Below are 20,527 nucleotides of genomic sequence, written 5' to 3'. Positions count from 1 at the left end.
GCCTGGACGCTGCGCAGTGACCTTTTTGTCAGGGAGGATGACTATTCAGTGAGTGAAGAAGAGGCGTCAACCAAACCTTGTGTGATGCATTCATATGCTTCACATTCATCAGCTGATGTCTGACAGGAAGGACGCATTCACACACACACACACACTGCACTGCACTGCACTGCACTGCAGGTTTCCTCTTTCTAAACCATCTGTTTTTAGTGGTGTTCATGTTAATGAGGATGCAAGAAAAGATGAAATGTCTAATGACAATCGTACGTATAATAATGACATGATAAAAAAAAAAAAAAAATCTGTCCTAGATGGAGGCCACTAAATTGACAAAAATGCAACATTTTTCCATACTTGGAAATACATTAATTGTCTATTACCATACATCTAAAACCAGGCCCACCACAGGATGGATTTTAGTTTTCCTTCGCCGCGTACAGTAGCACTCAAGGTCACACGACGCACAGCTTTGCATCCTCCTGGCTGGCGGCCCAGTTCTCTGAGTGCATAAAATGAAACGACTCTCCTCCCAGAGGATTTCAGGCTGTGGACTGACCTCCTCCCTCTCACTGCAAACAGCAATTTAACCACCACTCACGAGCCTTCTAATGACCGTCTGATATATGGGGCTAGGATCATGGCCGGAGCCTTTTGTGAGAATGCGTCTGCACGTTTAACGCGAATGCTCCCAACTGACCCCGCATGAACATGCTGACAAAAAAAAAAAAAGACTCCCGACTCTTAAACAATCCTTTCAGTTTCTCACTCTCTTATTTTTCTCCCTCCTTGGAGAGAAATCCAAGGAATTTGATGGTCATTGCTGCTCCTCTGTACTGTTGCAGATGCTGAGATCTAAAACACAAATTCTCTCCCAGCATGTGTGTGTGTGTGTGTGTCTCAAGCATACCTGTTTCCTCATGACATCAGTGGCCTGCATGATGCAGCGAGGAGGCAGGCCGTGGTTTCGGGCCAGCAGGATGGCCTGCTCCAGTGTCACACTCAGGGTGCAGCTGTCCGACAACACAGGAGACAAAAAACACACGAGGTCAAGCTAAAATCACACTACATGTCATTTAGCTGAAGCTTCTATTCAAAGCGATGTTCAATAAAGTGCATGTCAACCATAAGGATACAAACCCAGAGGAACAAGAAACAAGAATAAGCCGAAATGTTCGCTCTCCGACTGAATATTTATCAGGATCCCGTCGATTTATGCAGAACATCGATCCGTTCGTTCAGTCCTGTTATGCCACACGTTCTTTATCTTCCTAGTTGTTACCGTAGACTCATGGTATGAATCACTTTGACTACATCCACTCTGGTTGCAGAGCATCAGGAGAGTTACAAACTTATCGATCTTTGCTTTGGAAACAAGCAAGACCGAGTGTATAAAAAAGCTCATCAGGGGATTCAGAGTGGATGCTTTCCTCAGGGAGACCAGGGTCAAAGTACGAGTCATACACTCCTGCCACCACGAGGGCGGGACGTAAAATGACGTAAAGTGAGTGTTGACGTAAGGCTGTGATTTATTGGTTACAGCAAACTCTGTCTGATCTTCACACACACACACGCACACACACAATACAGCATGTGAATGTATCCTCAGGGAGCCTGTGACATGTGTCAAGGCTGCTGTTGACCTTTCTATGATAACAAGCTGTACTAGAAGATCGATTCTAGTTTCACTGCAGATTGAAATCCCTCAAGCAACAACGCTGCCGGGCTCGGTTTCATTAAGTAACACCGCCGTGGAGCGGCTCAGGAATGGGATCTGTTTGTTTGACATCTCCCTTTCATGTGGCAGGATTTCACACCCAGTGAGAAAACCTCTTTTCTTGTTTATAAAAGAGAGATGATGAAGGACTCATTGCTGCCAGAAGAAGATTTCACTTGGAGCCCAGTTACACAACTTCATGACGGCGAACCATGATGTGATGAAAGTAACAATCTCAACTTCATATCATCTTCAGTGTGTGTCGAAAGATATGTGAAGTGAAGATTGGCATAACACTTTAGAATATTTAAGGCCCCCCATTTTGAGCTTACTACACCAATAAAGGGATTCACCCACAGAGGATGTTAAAATATCGCTTCAGCTGGAGCAGGATAAAGGAAGCTCACAAATTGTCTCTCTGTGTGTGTGTGTGTGTGTGTGTGTGTGTGTGTGTGTGTGTGACAGACAAGCTGCACTTTTCATTAGGGCTGGTGAGATAGCATGATGGGATTCATACCCATCTGTTTCATGTAGTTCTAGCGCCACATCCCATCTACACTCCGCGCTGCATCCAGCGCTAAGTCCATTGTGAGGAACGAGACGAAACCAGAGAGCGGCTTCCGCGAATAAAGGCAGAAGAAAGACGGAGCGGGTGCAAGGAAAGAGGCGGAAAACATTTGTATCAGAGATACTACTTGTATTGTGTGAAATTTGACTATAATGAATACAGAACAGGTTGGTGCTCTGAAGTAAGGATTAGGCTTTCTGCCTCTGATGCCCACCTTTGTTCTGCTGTCACACAGTGAACTCTCCTTCTCCCTCTCTAATGGCTTTTATGGGGGCGATGGGGTAGAAAAGCCGCGCTGCATTTGGCAAAATGCTGATGCCCCCCGAAATATCACGCTTTCACGGTTATTAAAACGCATCCATCAAGTCGACTAACCCAATCAATAGGCCTGAGAAAGCTGCCACACTGATAATGCAATTTCAACATTACTGAGCTGATGGCTTGGTATCATGGCTTTTTCAATTATAACTGATTTTGTTTTGTGTGCTCACCATCTATATGAACAATAGTGCGTGGATTTCTTGCGAGTTGGTTTATTTATACATTATCCGTAACCTGTCAAAAGTAAGGAGGATATACTGAAAATCCTCGACTGCCAAAGTGAAGACATTGATTTTGTGGATCCTTGCGTTTGGCAAAGCCTTGATAACTCACATTCCTGTGAATCCAAAACGTCCGTCGGCTTTGGAGGGTAAAACGGTGTTTAAGGAGAAACCCTGTACACAAATAATCCCAAATATGGCAGGTCTTGTCACCTGCTCTGACACGGTACACCTAGCCTGCCTGTGGGTGAGTTATGGCTATAGTGCGTGTGATTGCAAAGACACACACACACACACACACACACACACACACACACACACACACACACACACTGTAGGTTAATAAAGTAGTAGCAGTCATTGCACAGACAGGAACCTTCTATTAGAGCTCAGGCGACCAGGCAGCTCCATCCGCAGCACTCTATCAAGCCATCGCTCACAGTGTGTGAGCCTGTGCACGTGATACAAAGATACAGAGAGAGGGTCGGGGGGTGTCATAGAAAAAGGGGTCGCGGGGGAGTGTGGAGAGAGCAGGTAAGGGGATGAAAGATGGGGCATCAGCTTTGACACACCATGAGGATATTTCTGTTCTGGTGGTGCACTGATAAATGGTGCCCTCAGCAGCGGGTGAATTAGGCTGCCATATATAGAATTTAATGAGAATGGAAGTAATTGACCTGTCTCTTTCCTGTGTGCTATGCCTACTTGAAAGTCCCTCATTTGGCCTGAGAAACAATGGGCCCTATTAACTAGAATATGCTTCTAGTAATTAATGCAGGGAAATGTGTACTTATAGAAAACCCCAATGACGAGTGGTGCAGGGTTCACTTGAAATCGAGAGGTAGGCAGGAGGATGAAAGAAGGAAGGTGCAGAGAAGTAAAGATTAACTGTGGTGGAGTTGTTTTAAAAGGTGAGAAGGGCGTTAATGTAAGAGAGCTGAAAACCATCAGAGGAAACGTATCATTTAACTGTAGGTGGCCCGTACAGTGATATAGCAAACGCTCAGCATGTCCCCCCCCCCCACACACACACACACACACACACTCACCGGTGAACACCGCTGTTGCACATGACGACGTGTGTGGCTCCCAGACGCGAGCAGAGCTCCGAGGCCACGGACAGCAGCCCCACGCCAGAGGCCCCGCAGGCGGTGTACTGGCAGGCGGCTGTGCGGCGACAACTGATAAAACTCTCCATCAAGCGGTACAGCTCCTCCAGAGCATTGAGGGGCCGCATCAACTGCGTGTGGGGAGGAGGAGGAGGAGGAGGAGGAGGAGGAGGAGATGGGCCGGTTATTAGGCGCTTGTGGCATAAACGTAGATTTCCAATAAAACAGATCTGCCCACGGGGGGGAAAAAAAAGGTAACCACGGATGATAATAGCTTGCTTCTTATGGACCATTGAGGTCTGTTGAGGTGTCTTCTTTTGCAAGATTTGACATAATAATAATTCAACTTTCCACACTGCGGCATGAACATCTACTCCTTGTGTTCTTTATGAAGAACGTGGGTGGGGGGGGGGTTGTTGTTCTTACCTTGTCTACCAGGGCAGCTTTGGGGGCCGAGCTAGGTGGCATGTTGGACTGATCCAGGAAGAAATCCCTGGGGGGGGGGGGGGGGGGGGGGCAAAAAAAAAAAAACTTAAAACAATGTGCATTAAGTATCGACATAAAGCAGCATGTTATCAACCACGCAAAAGGGTTTTCTTATTTAGTAGCTCTGTTGCTCGGCCTTCCTTTCCCTGCACCATTAGGTCATCGCTGGCCAGAAAAAAGTAGGCCACCTGCTCATTATGCAGCTGCACCATCTGACCATCAATCCTGAGAGTAACTTGGGCACAGCTCAGCAGAAACACAAAGTAAGCATCTCTCGTCCCGGGCAGCGCTCCAAATGCCATTGCCTCATTCATTCATGGAGTACAGCGCGTCTGGTGGACTCTCCCCCCACATGTCCACCGGAGGCAGCACAGGACCGGCGTCACTGTGCAGAGAGAGGAGACGCGACCGCAACAAGTCCATCGGGGGTGGAGCGCTGCTGGTGCAAGCGCAGCAGTCTGTGACTCCGTCAAATCTGAGTAATACGGCAGTGTGCTAAAAATAGCCACACAACACCACATCAACCCCCCCCCCCACTGTAATAAAATCACATACTCCATTACTCCTTTGCCAGAAGCGATAATAATGTACATCGCACAGTCACCCATTGAGTACACATTGCTAATAGTCGAAGAAAAACGTTTTAACAGATGCAGGCTTTGAGGGAGGGAGGGTTTTTTTTTTCTTTTTTTTTTTTACAAGAATCAGCCAAGCGAGGCTCATTCAATCTGCTTTTTAGTGATTGAAAACCGTCCAAGGAGTCATTCATTAGGACTGTGGTATTTGTGCCTGACATAATGTTAATTAAATGAATTAATCAGAGCTCAACACATCCCCGGCTCAAAACGGTGATTGTAAACCAGCCCGTGTTGATTTTAAAAGTCATTGAGAATAACGCACAGAAAAAAAGGGCACAGGTGGTCTTTCAGTGCACATAAAATACGTATAACAAAGGCCTGCCCCCCACCCCCACCCCACCCCCCATAGTACACCAAGACTATGGATCTGACACGTGAGCTGTTGTTTCCTGTTCTGTTTTCAATCTACTGAACAGACACAGACGAGTAACCGGCCCTCATTGCATCCTCACTCGCTGAAGTCTTCCATGGATCCAATCCCTATGCGGCAAACAACCCTTAAACCCCACGCCGTGCTATCCTTAAATGACCACGAGCCGGGGGGTGGGGGGGCGGTTGCCGAGGGTTTAGGTGGAGCTAACAGCCCATGTAATTGGTTCGAGATGGCCTTATCCTTCAAAAAGACGCGTGCATGGCCAACCCCGGGAGTCACACCGCATCTCGACTATGGAACAAACAGCGCTTCAGACTCCAGAATAGCCGTAACAACGTGAATGGCCGCCAACGGGTTCATATTTTTTTGTAGAATGTTGTAGGAAAGCTTGTAGGAAATATTCGATCATTTCCTCATTGGAGCTGCGACAGTAAACCTGGCATCCACATTGAGGGTGCCGGTCCGGGTAAAGAGAGCGTGGCTGCTGTGGAAAAGACAAACCCGGCCTGCAGCGGATGAAAGCTAGATACAACTCCTTCTTGACAAAACGTCATTCTTTAAAGAGGTCAAAACACGGAGCGAGGGACGAGATTGGGTGAGGCGATCAAGCGCCACAACAACACGGACGGAAAAACTTGATTGGAAATCAGAACCTTTGTCCTGAAATGGCTTCTATTCGCTCTGCTCGGACTGAGTGCTGCGAGTCCACTCCCCCTGGTGCCTGCTGCTAATCTGTTATCTTCAGCACATGCGACGGAATCCGTCCGAGAGGAGTCAACTTCCGTATAGTGCTGCTAAACCTCGGGTTTGCACGCATTTCCCTTTTATCTGACCCAGACAAAACAAAAGCGCCCCGTCTTACACGTGCACATCTTTCCTTTGCAGAAGCAAGGTCCCACGTAGCCACCCAGTATCTCCTGCCTGTGTTGTAGGAGTCGTTCTAAAAATAGTGGAGGAGCAGGGACGGCTCTCCTGGAGGTCTCTAATGACTAAATTATAGGAGTCAGACTTCAGGCGAGGTTTAAAGGGGAACTGGTTTGTATCTTCTGAGCTGATGATGTTTTGTCTGAGGTCTGCGGATGGATAAAAAAAAAATGTAAAACCCAAGACCACGCTTGTTGTCAGTTTAAAGCTAGGAGGACATTTCATGGACGTTACGTATGAACCCGACCTCTGGCTGCCTCCCTGTGACAGCAGAACATCAGCAGGTTTTTTTTAATCATGTTTCTTTACTCCCTTGCATTTTTCAGCTTTACATTTAAAAAAAAAATTGATGACAGCTTTGCTGAGGGAAGGTTAACGTCAATCACGACTTCAGCGGGTGATCAACAGCCTGTGATCTGTCAGCCCGTGTTACGCAAAAAAAAAAGGGTTGCATAAACGTGCATTCAGACTCGTCATTCGGTATCATTAGTCAAGTCAGCAAAGCAACACCAGTCGGTGCAGCTCGTTTGTAGCTTGTTCTGCAATAATAAAAAAGAACACTGACCACACACAGAGCCAATTGATTTTTACACAAGACTATAATGGAAGATTTGGCTGCAGGGCAAGAGATGAGCCGCTCTGCTCGGAGCTGGTTGTATTTTAATGGGCCAAAGAGGATCCTTCATTCTGTTTGTTTTTGCTTCCGTCACGACAATAGCAGACACTTAAGGCCCTTTGCAGCTAAGGAGCATTAGCAGTCAGCTGCAGCGGCAAAGAAGAAGGATTTAAGGCACAGATGTTTTCAGGAAAGCAGCGTGGGAATGGGCGCATTAGCGTGACATTCTTTATTAAAAAAAGCACAAAAGCACAAAAAATGATCCCTGAAATGCCCTGAGAGGAATCTTGGGTGGGTTTGCTTTCACATGCGCACACTCTTGGGGAAACAAATAAAGTGGGTATGATTTATAGCATTAAATGTGACCCTGCAGAGGTGCATGCTGGTCCATGTGAATCACTCACACCTCCATGATGAATGACACTCTGCGTTATTAAATCCCCCACAAACCACTGCAGTGAGTGGCAGAGTGGCCTCGGGGCTAATGAGGGCTGCCATGCTGCGGCGTGATGCTTCTGGACTGACACCCATGAGGTAGTATGTGTGCTAGAGGTCATTTTCTTATCCCACGCCTGCCTTTTACACTCCCCGCTATATGTCATCTGTGGCTTCATGCGGGAGCACACGGTAGCAGAAAAATGTAATGTAAATATGTAAATACTTTTTCTCTTTCTATTCAAAGTCTAAAACTAAGACGACACGTGTGGAATAAGGATTTAACTCAAAGTCGATGGCAACCCATTTCAAACTAGTGCCAATGATGCCCAGAGCAGTTTAGCATTAATGGAGTCATATTCTGACTAAATCACTGTCACACATGCAGTAACTCTTCATTTTACAACGCAAGGACAGCCGTAGCCTTAAAATGGTAAAGCGCTTCACAACCCTAAGTGTGCTTGTCTCCTTACAAAAGGTCATTTTTCTTTTTTAACACAGGAGGTGCTGAGGAGACGAGTAAAGGTCTTTTTTTTTAACAATATCAAGCACCACTGAGTACAGAGCTGTCGTCATTACGACACAATCCAAGAGGAATGATGAATGAAACCCCATCTCTGATGATCAGCCTTACTCGGCTTTATAGAAAGAGGGTTCATTGCACACTAGCTGGAGCAGAAAGAAGCCCCTTCTTCTGCGCTCCAGTGAATTGGGACTCCCTTTGCCGGAGACTGTAGCATTTTCATCCATTCCGGATATACGGAGGAGTGGTGGTGGTGGGGGGGGGGGGGGGGGGGAGGGGGAAATAGATTGCCATCGCCTCTGTTCCGCAAGTAGGATAATATCCCTAATCAATCAACCACTGCAAAATGAATGTTTTTCACAATGTAAAAAAACAACAACTCAAATTCAAACTAAAATGGCTTTACAGATGAAGTCATCTGAGAAATCTCATTTGAGCAAACTAGCTGCACTGCAGTATTACTGTTTCAGCAGTTTACAATGCTAATGCATGACACGTGGAAGCTTGCCTCAGTAGCCATACTAATCATGACTGCATGGAAGAACCATCAATTACACGGAGAAAAATGCTGTTTGAGCAACATATTTGTGCTGATATTTGCTATGCTGGGAACGGTGGTGGTGAGTCATGTCTGAACACCATCCATTGCCTTTCACCCTTAGCATATATTGTGGAGGTCTCCATTGCAGAAGAAATAATATGATCTACGCAAAGCTGTCTGTCACGGGGACGTGGTTAATAGTTTGGAAGAATGCAAGGAAAAGAGGGTTTATAAAATGTGTATATGAGACCAAAAAAAAAAGCTTAACCCGAGTCAGAACTGGCACGTTAACGAGCTTTTCTTTACACAAGGTCAGGTCCGAGAGGATCGATCTCTGAAGGCAATAAGCATCTGGTAGTTTCTTTTCTTAATCGAGACAAGCTGCACTGCGGCGCTGTGGCTGATGGGAGAACAAACACTGTCATGACCGACGGGTGTTCAACTAACAAAGCATGGAACACAAGTCTGTGGTGACTATAATGTACCATTTGTTACAGCGGTACGCATCCAGCTTTATAGTTTGTCTTTCAGACGCCATGTCATCAGTATGCACCATTTGTCAGACCGGGTACGGTTTTAATATCCACATAAATAAAGCATTTCTTTTGTTTTTTAATCAAATGTGCACAATAATATCTATCAATAAATTTCACAACTGCCTTGTGATGCGATGCCAAACGTGTCCTCGCTTCTGCCAAATGCATTTTGATTGGGAAGAAAAGCCTCGTGGCTGCAGCGCAAGCACCGTCTCAGCTGTACCAGACGTCATTGACTTCAACGCATCTGCTCACGCTCACACCTGCAGCAACAGCATGTACCAGCGGACCCGGTGCAGCACATGCCGGACCTTCTCCTTTACGCTCTCACACTGCGTATGTGTGCTCTATGAATCCACAGCATAGGCGCATGAGATAGCAAATGACCGATCCCCGCCTCCTGCAACGTACTGTCAATAAGATCAGAACGTGAAAGACGTTCTCTGTTTGCTGAGCATGCTTTTTCCTCCCTTTTTAAGACTAGAGAGAATGCAATTGAATGCATTTAAAAATGGATCTCACCATTAGTTTATCCCCTCCATTTGGCTCAACTACGTTTTCCTGCTCTTGCGTGAGAAGAGAAACAGAACCAGAACCGGAACTAACCAAACTGCCGGATGGCGCAAGTCAGGGTTTCAAACCTCTTCAATCTTAGTGCAAGCGTGACGCATGGGTTCAGGTTTCGAGGACGACTTGAGTGACTTCATCATGCAGTATTGTTTTGCTCTGCTCGGATCATACAGTATCCGGTGTTGGTGCAGGACACGTAAGCCAGAGAGGCTGCTGGGAAGTCTCACAAAGACCCTGAGAAGCTGGTTTCATTTACTACTCAATACATGCTTTCAAAGGTCTTACTGGAGGAGGAAGACAGGAAAGACATGCACCAAAAAAAGGACACACAGAAAAGTGTGTTTTGTCTTGACCAAAATAAAAAAAACAAGCAATGGTAATCGTAAAAAAAAAAAGAAAGAAAAATCCACATGCCTGCCAAAAGAATACAGGGGCCCGTAACGGTGTTTTTCATGACACAAAATCATTGGAGAATCTTGCATGTGCTGTTTCTGTCTGTCAGTCGGGCCTCTGGCTCCGGCCCACAGTGTGGGTTTAACCCAGCGCTGCCGTGGCCGGGCTACGGGGATAACGAGGTGCCTGAGGTTTGCACACTGCAACGGAGAGAGAGCAGTGACATCACAGGTTGGTGTGTGCGGTCAGCCGAGAGACACATGGCAGCTGGCGAAAGAAAACTAGCGGTCGCATGGCTTGGAGAGGGACACCGTGTTCACTGACTGTGGAAAACCAGCTAGGAATGTAATATATACACACGTTATTATGATTAATACCAGGTAATACTACTGCTTTAGTTTTATAGTGTTCTGTGTATATAAGGTAAGAATCCACAAGTGCACCAACGAAAAATAACTAAAGCAACTTAGTAAGTGATTCATCAGTTTTATTTGGGAAAAAGGGGACTTATAATATGTACCACACATGTGTTTATGCAACGGATTCACCTACTGCACAGTATACTGGATGCACTCTGATGAGATTTGGACCAACATCATCTGCAGTTTTGGCCTCTCGTCAGTATTTCTTTGGAAAGAAAAGTTTCTGAGCACAATCTCGACCACTTTCACTCTAGCTGGGGGTATCCAGCAACACTAATGCTCCCCACATCACCGGCCTCCCTCGCATATGCTCCGTGTTACTGCTGGAGCCCCTCCTGTCATTTCAATTAGGCTCCTTTCTGTGCAGGTCAAAGTGAAACGTACAGCATGGCTGCATGCATACAAAAGCACAGGCTGTGTTCTGAATCAAATCATCGCTGCATGCACAATTTGAAATACATTTGACAACATCGGGCTCCACAATCCATTAAAATGTTATCGATACCCCAGTGTGGCCGACTATAATGTTCATATTTGTCATAACATTCTAATTCAGTAATTGCAAAGATTTCCCGGCTTACACGTCATATTGTACAGAAATAAATGCTTAAAACTCCTTTCACTCATCAAGCAAAACACTACAAACAAATTAAAAACTCTCAGCGGAAAGCCGTCCCGGTAAATTAATGTTTGGCTGTGGAGGATCGGTACGGATGTGACACATGACTGCTCAGGCTGTAAATCATTCAGCCCATCAAAGGAGACTTTTCCCTAAACAGCGAGATGGGAGTTTTGTTTGTGCGCCCTGCTCTGTTTAATTACCCGCACAATCAGCAGCAGATGTGTGGTTGAAGCTAATGTGGCGACCAGTCGCCCTCCCAGGTATCCACACTCTCGCAACCGAACAGATATCCATGAAAATGTATTATTAACCCACATGTGGGAGATTAAATAAAGCCAGGGCCATTATTTTCAACTCCCGGCAGCGTCTGCTCCTCCGTATCTGTTTCCACCTCATTAAATCACCCGCGCCTGGCCAATCACAGAGGGCCCCTCGCATGCGCAGCGGACCAATGGGGTGTGAGCTGACCGAGTGCAGCAGCTGTACAGAAGCGCCCAATCAGAACCGGTGACACGCTGGGCTTTCAATCACGGCTGCCCCTACTGCTGTGTGTCCGCGGGCCAATCACAAAACACTCCCACTGGGTTCATACCAGCCAATCACCTCGAGGCCCTGCTGGGACTTGGTAGGTCGTCTTGATTTACATTATATCAACAAATAAAACCACACGTGTATACTCTTGCACATCGTACCTCAGTCTCTTGTGGTATTGCTTGACCTTTTCCAGCGAGGCGGCATTGATTTGGGCCTGGTACTCCTCCACCGACACGTTGTCTCTGTAGTAGTAACCCTCCATACTCTCCAGCGCTGGAAGGGAGAAACAATGTAGTGAAAGATAAAGTGGTGAAAACAAAGCATTCGCTGTGTGTTTTTGAATAATCTATGAAGCGGCGTTCGTCGCTGCTCCATTTGCTCACTTGAAGTTCCCGAACCAGACTCGCTGTACCTTGTGTGAAGAGCACGGGGTAGAGTTTGATGCCTCCTCCGTTTTTCAGCCTGTGAGGAAGCTGGGAGAAGTAGAAACCCTCAAGGTGGAAGCAAACTTTCAAAGCCTGACGGGTGCCCTCCACCTGGTATGACATGGGTATGTCTGCCGCGAGAGGAGAGGGAAGGAGAGGAGAGGGGAGGGAAGGAGAGGAAAGGAGAGGGGAGGAGAGGAGAGGAAAGGAGAGGAGAGGGGAGGAGAGGAGAGGAAAGGAGAGGAGAGGGGAGGAGAGGAGAGGAAAGGAGAGGAAGCACCATTTAAAGCACCAGCATCTCCGTATACATCAAATGTGAGAGCAATGGTGAGACTGTAATGATATAATGAAGAAGTTAAATGTAAGTTGAAAGCTGTGTTGTACATACTGGCCACCAGCGGCTCCCCCTCAAACTGCCGGAAGTAGAATGTGACCTTCTCCAGGTCAATTAAAGCCACTTGAGTGTCCTCCAACATGGCCTGCTCATCAGTCTGAAGAAAGACACGAGTGGTGGAAAAGGTATTAAGATCACATTTTTGCACGGAATCTTGTACAATATATTTTCTTGTCCACATTTCCTAAAACTGTACATCCTGTTTTAAAAATGAATCATATGTGTAGACATGCTAGAAGTCCCTGTTGAAAATCCTATAGTCACTCTGCCAGCAGATTGTTATACTATCGGGTTATTGTGTTGAAAGAAGCTTAAAACTAAACAGTTTTTATGTAAAAATCTGTTTGCACACCAATAGAGTGAGAGGCTGCTCACACACCCATCTGCGAGCATGTCGGTGTGCGTCCGCATGCCCCCTTTCTCTCTGTTTGGTCCGTTTCCTTGTTTACGTCTCTGAATGTGTGTACACGTTTTTCCCTTTTTCCAAAACGCGCAACCTCACACACAAACGAGCACATCTGGCCCCGTGGCCAGCGCGGCTGGAATGTTTGGGGATTGTGACACTGCACCCCCCCCCCCTCTGTGCTCTCCTCTCTCCATCCTCTTCATCCAACACAGCAGAGGGATCGGCGGAGGATTAGGGGCCTTTTTTTTTTTTTTAAAGACACATTTGAGATGGCCCCGCCAAGTGATGCCGGGTAAGTGTATCTCAAAGCTTCTCACATAAATCCCCCCCCCCCCAACACACACACATACCAAACACAGAGACACACACAGCGGCAGCATCCCCCAATTGGGCTCGTGCTGCCTGACATTTCAATGGAATCGCCTGCAGGTACTGAGACCCGGTTTTGTTCCACAGGGGAATCTGAAAGGGAAATCTTGAGAAATCAAGAAAAAAAGAAGCACGACGTCGGCGACGCGAGACACTGCGGAAAACTTTCCTTTGGCTACTCAAACTTTACGTTTCAGACGACGTTGAACTGATAAAAACGTTCATTCGGATCTTGTTGATGTCACGGTCCCCATTGACAGTGGCTCATAATGAACGAGTCTATTTAAGAAAGAGTCTATTTGAGCCTTTTACCGTCAGGTACAGCTTTTGATTGCTGTAGTTAGAATATGTAACATTTAGAAATGTCATGTGGTGGTATTTCCACAACATCCACAGATCCCGATGATGGCGGACTGGCTGTTATTTAACCCATGAGGGAAGATTCACACCACATCCCCACACAGGCACTGCAGGCAGACAGTGTGTTAAACTCTGTGTATCAGGGTAGATCCCATTCTAAGTGCTGAGGTATTACCACCATCACTTTGATTCAGAGAGCACAGCTATATTGTTTGAATTTTGCATTTTTGTGGCACAGTGATTTATATTGTGCAATATATGATTTATCAGAATGAGGGCCACAAGTACTCTGGATGCTGCACAAGGAAAATATGCAATAAAAAAAGCACATATATCTTTTTGTAATGCAAATATCTGCAAAGCTGTGATCATTTTTTTCTTTTAATTGCACACAACAACACCGTCAGTTCCCAACAAAACCCATTTGGTTTTGAACGTATACACACAGATCCTCCTTTTTCTAGACGTGTTTATTCAGATTAACTGGGAGCTGTGGTCAGTCTGCAGCTCACCAGATTGGGCGAGAGGAGGGACTGGAAGTGGAAGAGAAGCCCGGCGCTGGCGATCTGCTCCAGCCACCGGCGGCCGGCTTCCTGTGCCTCCTGCAGGTCCTGGGGGTCCGAGCTGTCCTGGTCCGACTCCCTGCCAGCATGGTTGAACTGGGAGTGGACGCAAAAAGAGAAGAAAAAAAAGAAAAAGAAAACCAAAATGTTTAGCTTTACATCAGGCATTGCTTGTTTCCGATTGTGTATGTCTTTAAGTGTGTGATGTACCTGATTGAGGACAGCCAGGAGGTGCTCGGAGAAGGCGCACACAGCCGCTACTAGAGACTGACTGAACACCATGTCTCGACGCAACTGGATCTCAGAGTCTGGAGGGGCGAGAAACCCATCACAAACCGTAAAAAAATATATATATATATATATATAGTCCAAAAAGAAATGTAGGAAGTGAGTGAGTTCAAATTAGAAGCGAGGTTTAAAGTGGAATGGTAAAAAACGGTTAACAAAAAAGCAGCATGGGATTGTTTCAAAAAGGACCTGCTTCGTCAGATTCGATGCTGTGAAAGCTTTTAGAAAGGTTAAAAAAAAAAAAAAGCCGTGGTTGCTGAAAAAAATGAAGAAAAAAAAATGTATCTGCAGGGTGTTAAATATTGTATAAGAAAAAAAAAAACGAGGTTGTGCTTGAGGGAGAAGTAATCGTTGGCATAATTCCTGAAAAATGGACCCACTGAAAAAGTTCAGCAACACACTGAGTAAAAAATACCTTCATGACCCCCCCCAGTGAAATGAATAATGTGTCATGAGGCATGACTGCTTACTTTTTCACACCATTAAGCCTCCCGCCATGACCGCGGAAAAGAAATCCAGCTTTTTCTACTTTTTCTCATCTATTCCTATTTCCTAGAGGTGTGTTAAGGAATATTACCTTTCATTTAATCAGCATAGTTTCTTTCACAGAGGTCTCATCATCATTTCTGTGTTTTCTATAGTGAGAGAGGGGGGTGAGACAAACCTGTATACTGCAGCAAGACCAAAAGCAGCCGTGTCTTCACCTCTGGAAAAACAAAACAAGGAATGAAAGCATTTTCAGTGAGGCAACGAGTAATTTCACATCGGGGTCTTTCTCTTTGACTGCAATAGTGAGACCTACACTTTAAACTCAACGACTTAAATGTCCCGAGTAGGCGAATGTCCGCCCCTCCCCCGGCTCCACGGCTCTTTATCTTCACGTATGAGGAATCCGCCGCCGGCAGAGACGATAACATTAAACCATAGTTTATGTATCCCGTGATGGATTTAGGTTTTTTTAAAGAGAGCGTTCTGGAGCTGTTAACTGGGGGATTGGTTAATTTCACATTAACTAGCCTGGTAGTGGTACGAACATTAATAAGTGAAGTAAGTAAGTAAGAGTGGAAACCGCCCAGGGGTCATGCTCCCCCCCCCCCTGTGGCGTTTTCAAATGCACCCAACTCTGGTACCGTAAAAACACCCTCTCAGTTCATGACTTATTATAAATGAGTTTAATTAACATCTTGGGAATAATAGAGGGATAATGAATGAGAAAAAGGAATGCTGTGCTCGCCCAGGTGCCCTGCAAGCCTATTGTTTGGAAGGCCACCATATCACGTGCTAGATTAAGCCACACAGAGTGACAGGCAGATTTTGGCGGTTCATCTAGTGTTCATCGTGTAAAAACACTCACCCTCCACATATTTCGCGATGGTCTGCGTGAGGCTCTGGACGCTGCTGGGAAGGTTCCAGGGATCCTGCTTGACATGGAGACGCAGCTTTTTGGTGCAGCTCATCTTAGGCTCCATCTCCTGCTGGAACTCTGTCGGAAACACAAACGGAGAAATAGCACAGGCATAGCAAACGTAAATGCCTGTGTGTGTGTGTGTGTGTGTGTGTGTGTGTGTGTGTCAACTGCAAGACAAAGTTTGCAATGGGAGACAATGAATGACAATCGGCCTTTTGTACATTTCTTGCATTATTGAATAGTGAGGGAAGAGAGAGAAGGATCTTATCCTTCTATTCTTCCTCTGATGCATCTTGCGTAATGACATTCATCTTCAAAATACAATGCGTCTCACGGTCTTATCCCGCCATCACTACTCTCCTCTCAGATGTTCATCAGGATCATAGCATTGCGAAAATCTTTAGAAGTCGAGTAATTATTTAGTTGGTTGATTATTCAAAAGACAGAATATTTGAGCAGAAATGAAAAAAAGGAGGATATATTCCAATAAATGAATACAATCCTCTTTTCCCCCCCCACAAGCTTTTTACTTTCCATCCTTTATTTGTATTCACATTGATCTCAAACTCATTCTTTTCTCTGCATGCAGAAAAGAATCAGAGACCCGTAACCATTTGAGACACATCCCATTTCCCCCCCCACACACCGTCAGTGTCAGACCACCCACAATCTAATCTTTCTTGTCTACGCGGTGGTGATGCCAATTTGGGAATTTGATGTAACACCTCTTTAAATCGGAGGGAAAGGCTTGTAACGAAGTTTAGAGACAAAAGAAGAGATCTGTGATGGAATGGTGGCTGCTTAATAGCGTGTCTGTGCGTGTGCGTGTGCGTGTCTTAGGGTGACAGAGTTAGAGATCAGATGCAGGAATGCTCCACTTGTTAGATAATCCTCTTTGCTCTGATATCAACCAGACACATTACTGGAGTGGAGATGGATCAACTCTGATCAAGGCCTTCACGTCCCTCCTGAAGGCATTTATGCACACAAACACACACACACACACACACACACACAAGCAGACCTATTTTCAGTTCAAGCATATCTGCACTCCCTTGAAGACAGCCTGAGATGAGAAGGGAGTGTGTGTGTGTGTGTGTGCCAACTGGGTCGGGTTGTTTGGAAGCTTCACAACACATAATAATATAATAATAAATGTGTAATCTGCTCTTCTGTTTTTATTGCTCATCAAACAATATTAAAGTTGAGTTCGAGTGCAAAAAATAAGCAACTGTCGGAGAGTATAAAAGCGTCACGGAGTGCAAAATAAACCACCAAGGTACAAAACATAAAGTCATCCTTTGGGGGGGGGGGGAGAGTCTGGGAAGCCTTCCACCACTACTTACAAAAAGAAGAAAGAAAACAATTGTTGCTTCTGAGCGTAGTGGTCTTTGTATCTAATCTTCAAAAAGTGCCGAGACATGTGAGCCGAGCCGCACGGATCATGAGAGATTACGGCTTTAGTTGGAAATGATGAGGACAAATTCAGCCCCACTTCCAGTAACCTTTCCTCCATTTTCCCGCGAGGCTTTCAATTGAACAAAAGCAGTGGGTTTAAAATAAAACGATGCCGTGCTGAGGAAACGAGGCAAATAACACGAAACCATCGGATAATAAACCAGAACAAGAGCGAATACACTTCACTGTTAAGTAGCACTACAATAACTGAGGAGATGAGTCCTATCAAGCGCTTCAGCGTGCAGGGCAATGGGACAGCTGGAGGGAAGTGAACAGACAGGAGGGAGGGTCCAATAAATGGGAATCAGTTTTTTTTTTTAAGAGCTGGACTCCACCTGCTTTTCCTCCTCAAGTTTCTTTAATCACATCTGTGTACACACACACACACACACACACACGCGCGCGCGCGCGCGCGCGCGCCACAAGCTGTGCGCGCAGTCGGCCTGGACATTCTTCAGCATGCGTGCGGTTTTCTCCCAGCGTCACTGCTGGTTGGAAGTTCCTCCGATATTATCTTTCTTCTCTGGGACCCACCGAGCAGCCCGAGCTAAGTCCAGGAAGTACGGCTACGTAGAAAAAAAACCCAACAAATTCCTCACAATGCAAATGTTGCTGCGGGGAGAACTGGGGCGAGAAAGGCCAACTCGCTGAGAGATGGGTGTTCTAACGAGGCAGCGCATCACCGTCCCCTGGGTTTTACCTTGTAATCCTCTTGCAGGGGTGAAGCACTTTGTCTGCTCGAACGCCCGAGCCACCACGGCTCCTCTGAGCACGCTGCTGATGGAGTCCACCTGAGGAGAGCACAGGTATCATTATTAACTCTTTCCTATTTCGCCAACATCTGGCCAAACTTAACTAACACCTGTGTCTCCCTCTCTCTGTGACACACACACACACACACAAATGTTACTCCACAGAGAATGCAGTGTGTCAACAAAGATGGGGAAACTGGTTTACAATAGAACAAATGACAGGAAGCAGCACCGAACTGCAGACACACAAAGTATTTTTTTTTTTTTATGCTTTTCCACGGCCTCATAAAACGTCTAGTGGGTAGTGTATGCATGATCAGATAAGGTCAACCTCTGCTCCAAAGATGTGAGAAAGGTCAAGGGTCAGTTTAAGGGTGTCCCGGTTTTACCGATTTCATCTTATTCCTTTGGGGATCATAAAATGTATTCAGGTTCTCCACTAATAAGTCATCACATCTGCACTGATAAACATCTGACCCACCTGGCTAAACAGATGTTCAAGGAAACCATGAAGCTTCTTCTGCTTATCGTGGGACAGCCACACGCTGGCAGGCAGCTCATCTCCTGCAGAGGGGGGGTGGGGGTGGGGGGGTGTTACAACTTGTCAGCATGATGCCTCATTCTGTGTGCGGCCTTAATGCATCATCACACTTGCATGTGTGTGTACCTGAGTCCATCTCATCGCTGTGAACGTAGGAGCTACAGTGGCTGCTGCAGATACTGGTGAAGGAGGCGATGGAGTTCCTGTTGCTGTTGCAGTCACTGAGAAAAGATACAAGCTTATTCAAAACATCAAGAAAATATACAGTTGAGCCAATCAGGCAATTAGTTTCCTCAATATAGACAGTGTTCTATTGTGTTTTATGCAGATGTGTGATCACAGCTTTCACCTGTAAGAGTCTCTGTTGCTGATGGTGTCGTGTCCCGAGTCCTCCTGCTCGTCCCCCGCCACGTTAAAGCACACCTTCTTCCCGTTCCGCTCCCCTTTCTCCGCCTCGCTCTCTGCCGATATGTAGCCCTCTGGGGTCCGCGCCTCCGAAGCCGGGGGAAGGGTGATGGAGGACAAGAGGCTGGCGTAGAGAGAGAGAGAGAGAGAAGAGGAAAAACAGCAGTGAGGAGGGATCAGTTAAACCCAGCGTCGAACCAGGGGAGCACGGCGTGCACGGCGCCCTGTACGTACAGCTGGCCGCTGCCGGCCCCTGCCTGCGCGCGGGCTTCCGCACGGCAGCTTCCGGCGGTCAGGGCCGCGCGGCGTATTAATAGGTCCGATGGCGCCGCAGGGTGCAGCTGTGTCAACACGCTGCAGAGGGATGGGCTCCCCTCCCGCCCGTCACTGCTGGCCTGCGGTCCATCGGAAGAGCAGGAAGAGGCCGGCCAGGATATTTTCACAGTTGCAGGCAGCACATGGCGGCATTTAAAGCCAAAAGTGCCTGGCTTGGCTTTTTTTTTTTCTCCCCGGTTTGTTGTTGTTTTAATCTCTCTTCACGCACGCACTCCGACACGCGATGTCTGCTTACATTTCTGCCTTGTTTTAATTTGTGATCTTACATTTTCCATTGTGTCGTAACGTCGGCATTGAGGGAGTTTCAAAGTGGAGGCTGCAGAGAGGGGGGGGGGGGGCCCAGAGGAATAAACGACCTGCTTCCTCGTTCTTCCCGAATGCATTACGCCTCTTTATGATTTTTAAACACCTCTCCTTTCCCCTCCTTCCTCTTCCTCCATTGACCCCCTTTCTTCCCACTCACTGGGCTGACTGGGCCACAGAGACGCCCTCATTATGGTCCTCTCCCGGAGCCACCACAATGCCCCTCCAGAAACGAGTGGCATTCCGTCGCCATGGAGAAGCTCCCCAGACTCGGGGATTGGCTGTCGGGTTAATAGAGAAGTGAGCGCAGTTTGGGGCCTTTGGGGCTATCGGAGGGAGCGAGGGAGAATAACAATGACCTGGATCAGAGAGGGGAGGGGAAACAAGGAGCGACAGAAAAGTACACTACGGCTTGTGGCGAGCAATCAGAAAGATCTCTCCATCTCCCACAGGAAGCTCTGGAGCCCACTTCGACGCATTAAACCATTAAACATCAATTGCCTTCAATCGTCATCGGAGCTGCATTATATGTGTTCCTTGATATCTGCATGCTTTGATCCACACAGAAGTTAACGGGTCAGACGTAGCTCCGAAACTTCTGCCAGTCAGAAGGCTAAAAATGAAGTGCATAAAATAGGAGGGAAATCCAGGAAGGGAGGAGTTCCTGATGTAAAGCACCAAGAAGTGATGCAACATCATGTCAAGTTGCTTTCTTGAGGATATTTCTAATGAGCGTTGAGTCTACCCATAGACTTGCTCTACTGACTTTGAGGTTTCACGCCTTTAAGAGCCCTCATGAATACGGCCACTTCTGCTCATTATCTCATCATTGGTGCGAGTCGTGCCGTCAAAGTGAGGCACCCCCAGTACGCAAAGAGAAAGGGACCCGCAGAGCGAAGAATGAAGACGCTCAAGTGTGCAGGCGGACGTGCGGAAGGCAAGTCATGGAGCAAAGGAGACCGCTCCAAGCGGC

The 20,527-nt window shown here is 46.6% G+C and overlaps 1 protein-coding gene across 1 annotated transcript in view; it reads right to left on the bottom strand.

Annotated features, from left to right (window-relative positions):
- prex2 (phosphatidylinositol-3,4,5-trisphosphate-dependent Rac exchange factor 2) overlaps positions 1–20,527 on the bottom strand; it is a 66,923-nt gene that overhangs the window by 3,739 nt on the left and 42,657 nt on the right. Inside the window, exons 26-39 of the mRNA XM_037456159.2 lie at positions 18,860–19,039; positions 18,637–18,731; positions 18,451–18,533; positions 17,918–18,008; positions 15,706–15,834; positions 15,016–15,057; positions 14,274–14,371; positions 14,013–14,159; positions 12,360–12,462; positions 11,959–12,102; positions 11,705–11,819; positions 4,360–4,426; positions 3,874–4,064; positions 908–1,010 (exon numbers count right to left, since the gene is read on the bottom strand). Of these exons, the coding sequence (XP_037312056.2) occupies positions 908–1,010; positions 3,874–4,064; positions 4,360–4,426; positions 11,705–11,819; positions 11,959–12,102; positions 12,360–12,462; positions 14,013–14,159; positions 14,274–14,371; positions 15,016–15,057; positions 15,706–15,834; positions 17,918–18,008; positions 18,451–18,533; positions 18,637–18,731; positions 18,860–19,039 (1,588 nt within the window). The remainder of the gene's footprint in view (positions 1–907; positions 1,011–3,873; positions 4,065–4,359; positions 4,427–11,704; positions 11,820–11,958; positions 12,103–12,359; positions 12,463–14,012; positions 14,160–14,273; positions 14,372–15,015; positions 15,058–15,705; positions 15,835–17,917; positions 18,009–18,450; positions 18,534–18,636; positions 18,732–18,859; positions 19,040–20,527) is intronic.

The sequence above is a fragment of the Pungitius pungitius genome, chromosome 19 (genome assembly GCF_949316345.1).
Source record: "Pungitius pungitius chromosome 19, fPunPun2.1, whole genome shotgun sequence".
In the NCBI taxonomy this organism is placed as follows: Eukaryota; Metazoa; Chordata; class Actinopteri; order Perciformes; family Gasterosteidae; genus Pungitius; species Pungitius pungitius.
This window is presented reverse-complemented; position numbering and strand designations above follow the sequence as displayed.